Source organism: Podarcis melisellensis, assembly GCF_964234715.1.
Source record: "Podarcis melisellensis genome assembly, chromosome: 13".
Lineage (NCBI taxonomy): Eukaryota > Metazoa > Chordata > Lepidosauria > Squamata > Lacertidae > Podarcis > Podarcis melisellensis.
The window spans coordinates 15,955,281-15,967,288 of NC_138545.1; the positions used below are offsets into that span (position 1 = coordinate 15,955,281).

General features: G+C 44.8%; 1 protein-coding gene across 13 annotated transcripts in view; it reads left to right on the forward strand.

The window, feature by feature from the left end:
* The window catches only part of LOC309353951 (up-regulator of cell proliferation-like), a 54,750-nt gene extending 44,592 nt beyond the window's left edge, over positions 1-10,158 (forward strand). For 10 of the 13 annotated variants that reach the window (XM_081883582.1, XM_081883581.1, XM_081883588.1 and 7 more), the window contains 3 exons: positions 3,090-3,161; positions 3,559-3,630; positions 4,976-10,158. In XM_081883582.1, the coding sequence (XP_081739708.1) occupies positions 3,090-3,161; positions 3,559-3,630; positions 4,976-9,693 (4,862 nt within the window). In that variant the 3' untranslated portion in view covers positions 9,694-10,158. Of the gene's footprint in view, positions 1-1,175; positions 1,483-2,682; positions 2,755-3,089; positions 3,162-3,558; positions 3,631-4,975 lie in introns of all 13 variants that reach the window. The other 3 variants (XM_081883584.1, XM_081883583.1, XM_081883585.1) reach the window with 3 other exon arrangements.
* Positions 10,159-12,008: the final 1,850 nt, after the last annotated feature.

The following is a 12,008-nucleotide window of genomic DNA, read 5'->3' on the forward strand; positions in this document are numbered from 1 at the left end:
ACTCAGAGTGGCTGCCTGTCAGTACACTGCCCGGGATGCTCCTCTGCTGCTGGGGGGGGGGGGCAGCGACGAGACATGCAGGCGCGCTGGTGGAGAAAACCAGCATGGGCTGTGGCAGCAGCCCTGTGTGGCTCCTACTTGGTGTGAGCAGCTTAGAGTGAAAAAAGGCAGAGAGGGTGAGCATGAGTTGCAGGAGGAGGAAAAAGGGAGAGAGGGAGGCAGGTAGAAGGCAGAAGGGAAAGCAGTGAGTGGGAGCAGGAAGGCAGGCAGGCAGGCAGGCAGGCAGGCAGGCAGACAGACAGACAGACAGACAGACAGACAGACAGATAGAGAAGGAGAGGCAGAACAGAGCACACCTGACCCCAGTGGCCGAGGAGGAAGTCACTGGCAGAGAGTGAAAGGCAACAAAAAGAAAACATTTCTGGTCCATGGTCTATTCCAGCTTTGGAGGTGCCAATACAGCCCCTTGCCAAGGGCTCAAAACTGTCTGGCAGAAGAGGGGAGGGGGTTTTGTGGTGCAAGTGCTAAAAATCAAATTGCGCAAATTAAATTTGCTGCTAAGCGACTGAATCCCACCCTAAAATAGCACATCTGGAACCACCCACAGTTTTCAGCTGAAGTAGGAAAACAAAAATCTGATTTGGTATAAGACAACTTTTGAAAGCTAAACAGGTTCTTTTTAGGGGGGATGAAAAAAATATTTATTGAAATTCATTAATGTCATTACAGACATTCATCTCATCATAAACAATATTCCAAAAATTTTGGACTTTTCTGCATGTCCACCACATATGATAAAAATCTCCTATTTTTTCTCCACACTTCCAACACTTATTCGAACTATTTTTATACATTTTGGAGATTTTTGATGGTGTAAGGTACCATCGAAACTGCATTTTCATCATATTTTCTTTGATGGTGCAACATGCAGTAAAGTTCATGTTACCGTAATTTTCCAGAGTGATTCCCATTCCCTTATTATAATGGGACGTCTAATCATGACCACCTTCACCTTCTCGGTACATCCTTGTGATAATCTTGGTGTCATTATTTAACAGCACTATTTCAAATTTAGAGGCCTCATTGCCAAATCCATTTTTTTTTGTCCTGTCTGTTTTTTCTGAAAGTTGAACAGGTTCTAATTCTTCCCCCCTCCTCTTACTCTTTAAATAAAGTGTTTCTTCCACAGACTGCTGCTTTGAGGGATTATGTCCAGCTGTGAAATTATACTCAAAGGGAGAAAGCAATTAATTGGTATACTTCAGAAGGACATAGACTGTGTTTTAGATGACTTACGCATAAAAACTGTCATCACAAAAGAAGAATATGAGGGCCTGGAGAAAACTGAAGACTCAAAGAAAAAAAGTAGAGAATTGCTTATTCTGATACAAGAAAAAGGGGAAGCTGCCTGTAGCCAGTTCCTGGAATGGTTAGAAGTTGTATGTCCTGCTTCAAAACATGCCCTGCAAGTTCAAAAACACGGTGAGTCTCACCATTCTTCCCAAACCTTGCCATTCACCTGATATCCCAAGGATGTCAGGTGACCCATTTTTGCCCAGAGCTGTGCATCATCGAATCCTGCTTCAGGCTTCCCACAGGCATTTGGCTTGGCCTGTCTGAGAACAGGATGGTTCTGTGAACCGCCCCTTGTTCTGTGAACCGCCCTGAGACCTCCGGGTATAGATCCAGCAGGCTCTTCGTAATGTTCTTAGAAGCTATGCAGAAATGGGAAATAATTTGGTGGTGGTAAATATGGAAGGTGTATGTAAAATGGGGCCCCTTTAGTTATGGCAGAACACACTGATGCCAGTCGCACCTTGGTGGAAAAGGCTGCCACCCTCAGCCATTTGGTAGTCAGCCTGGGAGATAGTGCTGGGGAGCAGTTGGTGGCCAGGGTGCATGTTGGAACCAATGACATAGGGAATGTAGTTGTGAGGTCCTGGAAGCTGCAAGAGCAGACATGAGCAATAGTGAGGAGCTGGTGCCCATACTCCTTGAACCTGGAAGCTGATGTTTTTGAAGGAGGGGCTGCAATTTCTGTGAGCAGGCGTAACCTTCCTTCCCTAGGCTGACCCTGCTATGAGGCAGGGAGAGGCAGATACCTCAGGTGTCATGGGCTGGAGGTACAGAGTGACAACAAGGGGCTGAAGAGAGAGAACTGTCTGGGGCCCCCAGCCTGCCCTACACCCTCCTAGGTGGCCTGTTGGCCCCATGTACAGTAAAGGACACTGTTTTGCCACCAGTGGGAATGTCAGATTCAACAGCCAGTCCAGTCAGGACACAGGGTGAGTGGCACTATCTTGCCCTTTTCCTCAGGCAGCAAAGTAACTTGGACCAGCACTGCTTCTTCCCCCTCGGGGGATCATTGCAAAGCGCTGTGTGCACACTGGCTCTCTGTTCTGCTCACCTCGATTCTGCAAAGCAAACCTGCTCACAAGTGTTTGGCCCACGGAGGCAACATTTGAAGTGGAGAGACTGGCCTTTGCCGACAGAGAGCTTACCTGCATGTGGTGCCGAGTGGCGCCACTTGCAATGCTGGTGGTGACACTATACTTCCCCTGGCAGAGGGCACTGATTGGCCATGCCATGGTGTCACATTGGCAGATGGCTTGCCTGGGTTTCACTGGAATATATGCCAAAGTTACACCTTCACCAGGAGCATATTTCTGTGTTCCTTCCTAGAGCATTCACTCCCCAAGGAGAAAGATCACAGCCCAAGAACACTTCTGGATGCAAATGAAGACGTTTTCAAAGGTACTTACTTTCGTAAAGCAAGAGTGCACCTAAAAAGTCAATACCGAAAGGATCAAAAAGCACAAAGATCTGGGAAGGAAGGAAATTACTGAGCTGTATCACATTAAAGAAGAGTCTGTATAATCCCCGCAGCAAGGCCTTGGCATCTATTTCCAGGAGTGAGGAACCTGTGGTCCCCCATCTCCCATCATGCTCCAGCCAGCATGGCCAGTAGTCAAGAATGATGGAAGTTGTTGGACCTTGGGAGGGCGTGTCCACAGGTTATCCATCCCCTGATCTAGTATACTGTTCAGAATGTTTACACAATTTTGCTATTTCAACTTGTTTGTTTCTAGGTTGCTCAGTGAGTGAAGAGGAAGGTGAAATTCAGAAACACCCAGAGGAAGAGAAGATGGATCTTGAAATAGGTAATCCCACCTAATCAACGGTGTAATGAAAGTGAGGGGTTGCAGTTCAGGGATATTTTTTTCCAGAGCAGGAGAAATGACATGATCTGCTGGAGAAGTACATGGGTAGCTGAGAAGCTCCTGAAGGACAGAATTTACTAGTACACCTTTGGTTCTCCTCGCTGCTGCTGTGTGGTCTCAGGTGTTGTTATGAACATTGGTCAAGGCTGCAGCAAGGTCTATCCTATTTTGGTCCCTTAATAGGAATATGCTTTTAAGTGGTGATTTTAATCCCAGCATGTAGCTTTTGTTGTTAAACCACTTGGAGATGTTTCAAAGGAAATATATACGTAAATAGGTTGCCACATTGGGGAGGGCAAGTTTAGATGGTTGTGCTAATGTGAGCTTCTGTCTCTAGGTTGTCCAAGTCAAGAGAAAGAAGATGATGTTCAGGAAGAATCGGAGCAAGAGAATAAAGACCCCACCCCAGGTAATCCCTCCTAATCATCATCACAGTGGAAAGGGAATGCAGGGTGTGTTGGAGAGTGAGTTTTGGAAGAGAGATCTTACGCTCTCATAGCAGAATTAAGTAGGATGGTGATTGTTCCAACCACATTAAAACTGCATTATATTTACTTCTACCATCAACCACCTTAAAATAAATATACTCCTGCAAAAAATAGGCTAAAATAAATCACATGCACTTAGTCATCCGGCGGGCACCCAGGGAGGTGGCGGCTGAGGCAGGCAGGCAGGGACGGCCACTGACTATGTACCGCCAGCCTCTTGGGCGGGGAGGTGGGCGGGGAGAGGCCCGGGTTGCCCAGGCGGCATGCTCGCAGGTGGGCAAGGAGGCCATGAGGGGGAGACGGGGCGTACGGGGTCCAGGGCGCATGGGTCGCCTCTCTTCTACCCAGACCCCTCCTGGCCCTGGGAGGGCTGGGTCCAGGACCCTGGCGGGCCGCATCCTGCCCATAAGCCTTAGTTTGGAGATGCCTGTCCTGTCAGGAGAGAGATAGGGAAAATGTGTTCTTGTAAATTCTTCTCGATTTTCAATACCATCTACCGTAGTATTTTTCCGAACTGGCTATCCAAGCTAGGAGCAGGTGGCACTGCTTTGCGGTGATGTTAAGGGGTGTTCTTTAGCTCCATGGAACCATCAATGTGGAGTTCCTCATGGTTCAATTTTATCTCCTTTGCTGTTTAACATCTACATGAAACCACAGAGTAGGACCATCCTGAAACCGTTCAGCACCACAATACCTCCCCCCATACAAATCAACCGAGATCCTGCAATCATCCTCTTGTGCCTCCTCCATGAGAGATGTAGAGGGAGGCAACACAAGAACGGGCCTTTCCTGCAATGGCCCCCCGCTTGTGGAATGCTCTCCCTAGGGAGGCTTGCCTGGTGCCTTTGTTACATACAGTGGTACCTCGGGTTCAGTACTTAATTTGTTCCAGAGGTCTGTTCTTAACCTGAAACTGTTCTTAACCTGAAGCACCTCTCTAGCTAACGGGGCCTCCTGTTGCTGCCGCGCCACCAGAGCACAATTTCTGTTCTCATCCTGAAGCAAAGTTCTTAACCTGAGGTACTATTTCTGGGTATGCAGAGTCTGTAACCTTAAGCGTATGTAACCTGAAGCGTATTTAACCAGAGGTACCACTGTATCTTTAGGCTCTGGGCAAAAATATTTTTCTTCTCTCAGGCCTTTCGCTAATTAAACAATCCATAGCCTTTTAAATGGGGTGAGGGGGCAACTTTTTGTTTGTTTGTTATTATGGTATGCTATTATCAATTTTAATATATTACTAAATACTTTTCTCATTTTCTACAGAGAGAAGAAAAGCAGTTATGGATATTCTGTGCAAATTAAATCTAGAAAAGCATAAAAGCAAGGCGCTCTCCCTCCAAGAAGTCCTGAAAATCAGTTCAGGGAGCTTGAAGGAATTCACACCTCAAACCTGGGAAGATGTGCCTTGGCATTTTCTGAGGAAGATATTGGCTCTGAATGTGACAGCCAGGAGCACCAGCTTCGAAGAAGTTGTTTCTGATGATCAAGTACTTAGAAGAAATGAGGGGAATGAGAGGATTGATAAGGACATTTTCTTGACTCTTGAAATGGGTGAGAGTCATTCTGTCAACCCCCTTGATGTCCTTTGTGCTGTTCTGCTTTGCTCTGACAGTTTCCTCCAACAGGAGATCCTCCTCAAAATGTCCATGTGCCAGTTTGCCCTGCCTTTGCTCCTCCCTCCCTTGGAGACTCCCAAATGCACCCTGATGCTCTGGGCCATGAGGGACATCGTGAAAATATGGAGGCCCCATTCCTTGGCTGAAAGCAGAGGCTTCAGGGAGGAGAGCCTGGTGTTGACATCCATGCCAACCATTTCCTTTGTGAGGATGGGGAGCTTGAGCTTCTCCAAGTCCAAACTGCTCGGTGAGTTCCTCAGCCCTGCCCAACAGCACCATGATTTCTTCTTCCACCGAGATATGGAGTGCGGAGACATCCCACGAGAAATTGCTGATGGGCTTGTGGAGATTGCCTGGTATTTCCCGGGGGGGCAGAAAAGCTCAGATCTCTTTCCAGAGCCAATTGCAGTTGCAAATCTTCGTGGAGACATTGAATCACACTGGGTGCAGTTTAGCTTTTTAACACAGGTCTCCTCTGCCGTGTTCATATTTGCTGAAGCCATTGATGAAAGACAACATGACCTCTTGTCCTTGCTGAAGGGAACATCAACTCAGTTCTATTTCATCCTGGAACGTGGCAGCAACAAATGCCACGAAGCTTTGGGTGTTTTAGATAAATTGGCTCCAATACTTAACCTCTGTAATTCAAACATACTAATGCAATCTGCAAAGAGAAATAAGGCAGAATTTGTGAGAAAGTTACGGTCAACTGTGAGAGGAATACTTAATTCTCAACCGATGTGTATGAGTGTACAAGAGATGTGTGCTGTGACATGTGAACTTTCGATTCAGGCAGACGTGGATGGCCAAGAATGTCAGAATGCCCTCCAATGTGCTGAAGAAATCACCGCAGACATAAAAGATGTAGCAAGGTACAAGCAAGAAATGCTGAGACTCCAGGGCGATCTCTGGAAAAACCTGGCCAAAGTGGAGAAAGAACTGTGCAGAATGAAAAGACAGGGGGACAAACCTTCAGAAAAATACAGGTCTGAACTGAAGGGCAAATGGCTGGAACTGCGTAAACAGCAGAGTCAATATGACCTCTCCCCTGGCTTGATAAAATTTGTTGATGCCATCAGTCATTTGAAGTCTGCAGAGAAGCACTACTTCCTGAAATGGATGAAGTTCAACCTGGATCATATTGCTAGAGAGAACCTTTCCAAGTTAAGGGCTGAGTACAAAGAGAAATACAAAATTTCAGGAGATGATGTCCAGAAGACTGCAGAAATTGACCGACAGATATCTTCCTCTTCCTTGGGAGTTGAGCACTTCATGCGTGAGCTGGGGCAGTTTTATGAGGCAGAATACTCCATGGTTAATGAGGGCAAAATAGCAAAACACAGAAGTCAGTTTGTTCATTTCCCAAGCATTGCAGCTGACCTAATGCTAGAAGGGTTTCCTCTTGAACTGATGGATGGAGATGCATCCAACATCCCCCTGCAGTGGATAACTGATGTTCTGACCGAGCTTCATAAGAAACTAAGTGGACGATCCAAAATTAAGGTGATAACCGTTCTGGGGGTGCAGAGCACTGGGAAATCGACCCTTCTGAACACCATGTTTGGCCTGCAGTTTGCTGTCAGCAGTGGGCGGTGCACACGAGGTGCCTTCATGACACTTCTTAACGTCTCAGAGAATTTGGCTCAGGATCTTGGCTGTGACTTCATCCTGGTGATAGACACAGAGGGCTTGAAAGCCCCTGAACTGGCCAAACTGGAAGACAGCTATCAGCATGACAACGAATTAGCCACTCTAGTCATTGGGCTGAGCGACATCACCATCGTAAACATGTCCATGGAAAATGCCACCGAAATGAAGGACATCCTGCAAATTGTGACCCATGCCTTCCTCAGGATGGAAGAGATTGGGCAAAGCCCCAGCTGCCAGTTTGTTCACCAAAATGTCAGTGATGTTTCTGCACATGACCAAAACATGAGGGACAGGAAGCACCTTTTAGAACAGCTGAATGAAATGACCCAGGCTGCAGCAAAAATGGAAAATATTGGGAGGGATATCAAGTTCTCAGACATCATGGAGTATAACCCAGAAACAAATAATTGGTACATCCCTGGTCTTTGGCATGGAGTCCCACCAATGGCCCCAGTCAACAGGGGGTATAGCGAAAAGGTCTTTGATTTAAAGAAGTGCCTTTTCGAATTCATAAGAGACCATGCACGTAACAGGCCTTCCAATAATATTCTTGACTTCATTGAATGGGTGAAGAGCCTGTGGAATGCTGTAAAACATGAGAACTTCATCTTTAGCTTCCAAAATAGTCTCATAGCTGAAGCATACAACAACCTCTCCATTAAATATTCTGAATGGGACAGGGATTTCCGCAGAGAGATGCACCTCTGGGTATCTGAGCAGGAAACTCTGATTCAGAATGTGTCACCTGATAAAATTGCTTTCAGTCATTTTAAATGTGAACTTCAAAAAAACCTATCACGTGGGGAAGAGCAGATTTTGGAGAGTTTGAATAAATACTTCAGGAGTGAAGCAGCAAATCTGCATCTGGTAGAAAAGTACAAGGAAGATTTTGTCAGGAGTGCCAACAGCCTCAAGCGTGAACTTGAAAATTATTCTTCTAACAAACTGCGAGATGCCATTCTGATTAGAAATGGTCTACACAAAATTGCTGCTCTTCAAGCACAATACAAGAAAACAATTGAAGGAAAGGTTGACAGGCTGCTTGAAAAATGCAGAGGCAAAAAGCAGAAATTACAAGAAGAAGAATTAAAAAGAGAGTTTGATGAAATGTGGAGAGAAACTTTGTTGGAAATACCACCCATTTCCTTAGAGAAACGTGATATATATGCAGAAGTTGAGTCATATCTGAGAAAGAATTTCTGCTCTCATTTGAAACTATACACACAAAAATTAGCAGGAAAAAGAGGATTGTTAAATTACAGAATACACACTTTTGAAATTAAAAATGACCATGTACAACCACCATTTTGGAAAAGTCTATTTAATTCTAATTCTCAGGCTGAGTATATGCATATAATAAAAGTTTTTGCTAACTCCTTGTTGTCGAAATGCACTTCATATATTAATGAAAAGCTCAATTCTAAAGGAGATTATGATGAAACCTACTGCATTGAACTTTTGTGTATGATCAATGAGACGCTTCAAGAGCCTGATGTTCAAAAACGTCATACAACCCCTGGCTTTGAAGTGGACCTTAAGCTCCACATCCTGGGAGAAGCAGCTCATGCATTTCAAAGGAGACATGAAGAATTTGTTAAGGAAAATGATCCTCACATGCGCCTGGGAAAACTGAAACCCCACTATTTTGCAATTTTCAGAAATCTTTATCAGGAAAAAGATGCCCATCAAATCCAAGCTAAAGATTTCTGTGAAATGTGTCTCCATCCTGCTATAGTGAATTATGTCAACAATAGACTTGGGGTGGAAATAGTGGACAACTTTCACAATAGTGAGCAGTCTATTGACTTTGGCTCTCGGAGTTTTTTCCAGTTTACTATCCTGAAGGATCTGTTAAATAAGTGGGATTTTGACCAATATGTTGAATACATCACAACCTATGAAAAGTTTGTCAAGAGTTGGATATTGAAAAAAATGGTGGATTACTATACAAAAAATGAGGATCTGAAGAATCTGGAGGAAAACATTTTCTCTGCAATACTAGACAGAATTGGAAAAACATTGAACAAGCTGAGGCATCAAGGTGCTGCGACAATCTCAGAATTTGTGGAGGATTTTTCCCAAGAAATGCAGAAGGAGTTAGTCATTCCTAAGGATAGTTTAGTGGGGACACACATGAAACAGGCATTTGATCCTGGCCACTTTTTTGCTTTTGTTGAAAGCTTCCTTCCTAATTTGCAAGAACAAATATTAAGCAGGTTTAGAGACTTGGATATCAAATCCAAATTCTCCAAACTGCCTGTGAAGCCCCAAGACGAAATCTTCAAGCAAATGTTTGGCTGTGGGAAGCAGTGTCCCTTCTGCTACACCCCCTGTGAAGCTGGAGGGAGCGCTCATCGGGAGCATTTTGCAACAATCCATCGACCTCAAGGATTTGGAAGATTCAGATATATAGATTCAGAAAAGCTGATATGTTCTCTGTGCTCCACCAATGTGTCCACCGATCAAGTGTTCCGAAATCAGGACACAAATTATGAATGGCATCCATACAAAGAGTATCGTAAGTATTATCCAGACTGGCGTATCCAACCTGATCCCAGTATCAAAGCTTCTGATTACTGGAAGTACATTTTCAAAATGTTCAATTATGACTTTGCCAGACAGTACAATGCTAAACCAGCTGATCTGCCAGAGGACTGGGAAAATATAACCAAAGAACATGCACTGCAGGCCTTAAAAGATAGATACAAGTTGTAACCAACAATGCCATCAGAATGCTTGCCTTAAAGACCTGGAAACAAAAGTGATTTCAAACAAGTTTTTACATTCACAGATTGCATCCAATTTTATTAAATGTATGCCATTTTTATATGAAAATCTCAGACGTTATGCACAGCTGCCAAACATAATATAACTCTGCGCATAATATGACAAGGTTGCATGTTGAAATTAGCAGAACAATGATGTCTTTTCATTTTTCAGATTATGGTAAAAGTGTAAACGTCTTGCGCTAAAGTAGTCCTAGTCAGTAGCCATACGCATTCCTAGTTGTCTATATTATATGATATATAGCTTTTGGGGTAGTGAGGGACTTTTTTACTCTATAGCATTCAGGTATGTGATTGTATCCATGATTATTTGCTGCCCCCATATTTTGTAATCCACAGCACGTATATTCTTTGTCTTTCTTTTCCAAGTGTAATAAACCAATCTTTCACTCTTTCCTGATGTGACAAATTCTTTATTGGGTATAAGGGTTGAAGGTATTAATGCATTTTAATGAATGCACCCTGACTCTTTGCCAAAAGTTACATTCGTATTTTAGGTCCATGCTGGACAAACATGTGGGTTCAGACATGCACATTGTAACACACATCTGTGGGCAACTTTTAGGGCAACCTTTTTTGCTGAAATTTGAATTCTATGGAATTCAAATGGGTAATACAATGAAGTACAATATAATAAAAGAAGCAATAAAACTAAAATATTAGCTATTATATACAGATGTTTCCTCCGAGAAGTTCAAGGTGACAAACATGGGTGTCCCCTTCCCATTTTATCCTCACAAGAACCCTGTGAGGTAGGTTAGGCGGAGGGACAGTGACTGGCCCAGGGGCACCCAGTGAGCCTCGTGACTGAGTAGGGAGTCGAGTCCTGGTCTCCTATGCGCCATTCCAAAGCTCTAACCTTTACACCACAATGGTTCTCGGCACATACGGCATCTAGGGAAAAGGCAAAGGAGCCCTGGACGGTTAAGTCCAGTCAAAGGCAACCATGAGGTATGGTGCTCATCTCGCTTTCAGGCTGAGGGAACTGGTGTTTGTCCGCAAACAGCTTCTCAGGTCATGTGGCCAGCATGACGAAACCACTTCTGGCGCAACGGGACACAGTGACGGAAGCCAGAGCGCACAGAAACGCTGTTTACAGCATCTAGCACATCACAACTGCTGCAACAGGCAACAAGTGATTCACCACGAACATCAGAAATTGTTAAATGGTCTGTGATGGGGAAAAGTTTGAGAACCAGGGATTTAAAGCATACAATTTCTGACCTGCTCTCAGGAACAGGTGATATCCCCACACAATTCTGAGCACTGCCCCACCCTCAAAGAAGCTGGAGAGCATGATTTTGCACAACGTGCAATCTTCTCAATCTGCGGAGAACTGATAAATTTGCAAAAGATCACAAAGGGTTTGTCTCAAGCTCTTAACCCATCTAGTTCTCTGATTTATGATAAAATCTGTGCTTGTTGTAGCCACAGCATCGGCATCCCTCATGGTACAAGGTTGCCTTTCTGTCTGATCGCCCTCCACTGGTTCAGGTAACATTGCAAGCGCCGTTGCTTAACCTCGAACACGAACACTGGGAGTCTCCCAAGTACATACTGTAGGTTCCAGACCAGCCTTTGTCAACTTGGTGCCTTCCAGATGTGTTGGACCACAACTCCCATCAGCCACAACCAAAATCAAACTCAGTAAGTAAAGCCCTCAGGATTCTTCGGAGGAAGTTGTGTGTTTTAAGTGTCAATGTAAGAAATGTTTCCTGTTTTACTATTAGAAAAAGTCCCCTGCCATTGGATATAGAAACCAAATGGCAATGACAGTCCTGCAGCTCAGCCCAGCGTACAGCAACTGGGTGGACAATGAGAAGAAAGCAGACCCTGCAAGTGTCCCTGTTTTCCAGGGACAGCCCTAAATTAACAGAAGCCCATCCCAGTTTCTGATTTGATCTGGGAATGTACCGCTTTTCCTTAAAGGTAAAGGGACCCCTGACCATTAGGTCCAGTCGTGGCCGACTCTGGGGTTGCGGTGCTCATCTCGCTTTATTGGCCGAGGGAGCCGGTGTACAGCTTCCGGGTCATGTGGCCAGCATGACTAAGCCACTTTTGGCGAAACCAGAGCAGCGCACGGAAACGCTGTTTACCTTCCCACCAGAGCGGTACCTATTTATCTACTTGCACTTTGAGGTGCTTTCAAACTGCTAGGTTGGCAGGAGCAGGGACCAATGACGGGAGCTCACCCCGTCACGGATTTGAACCAGTGACCTGATCGGCAAGTCCTAGGCTCTGTGG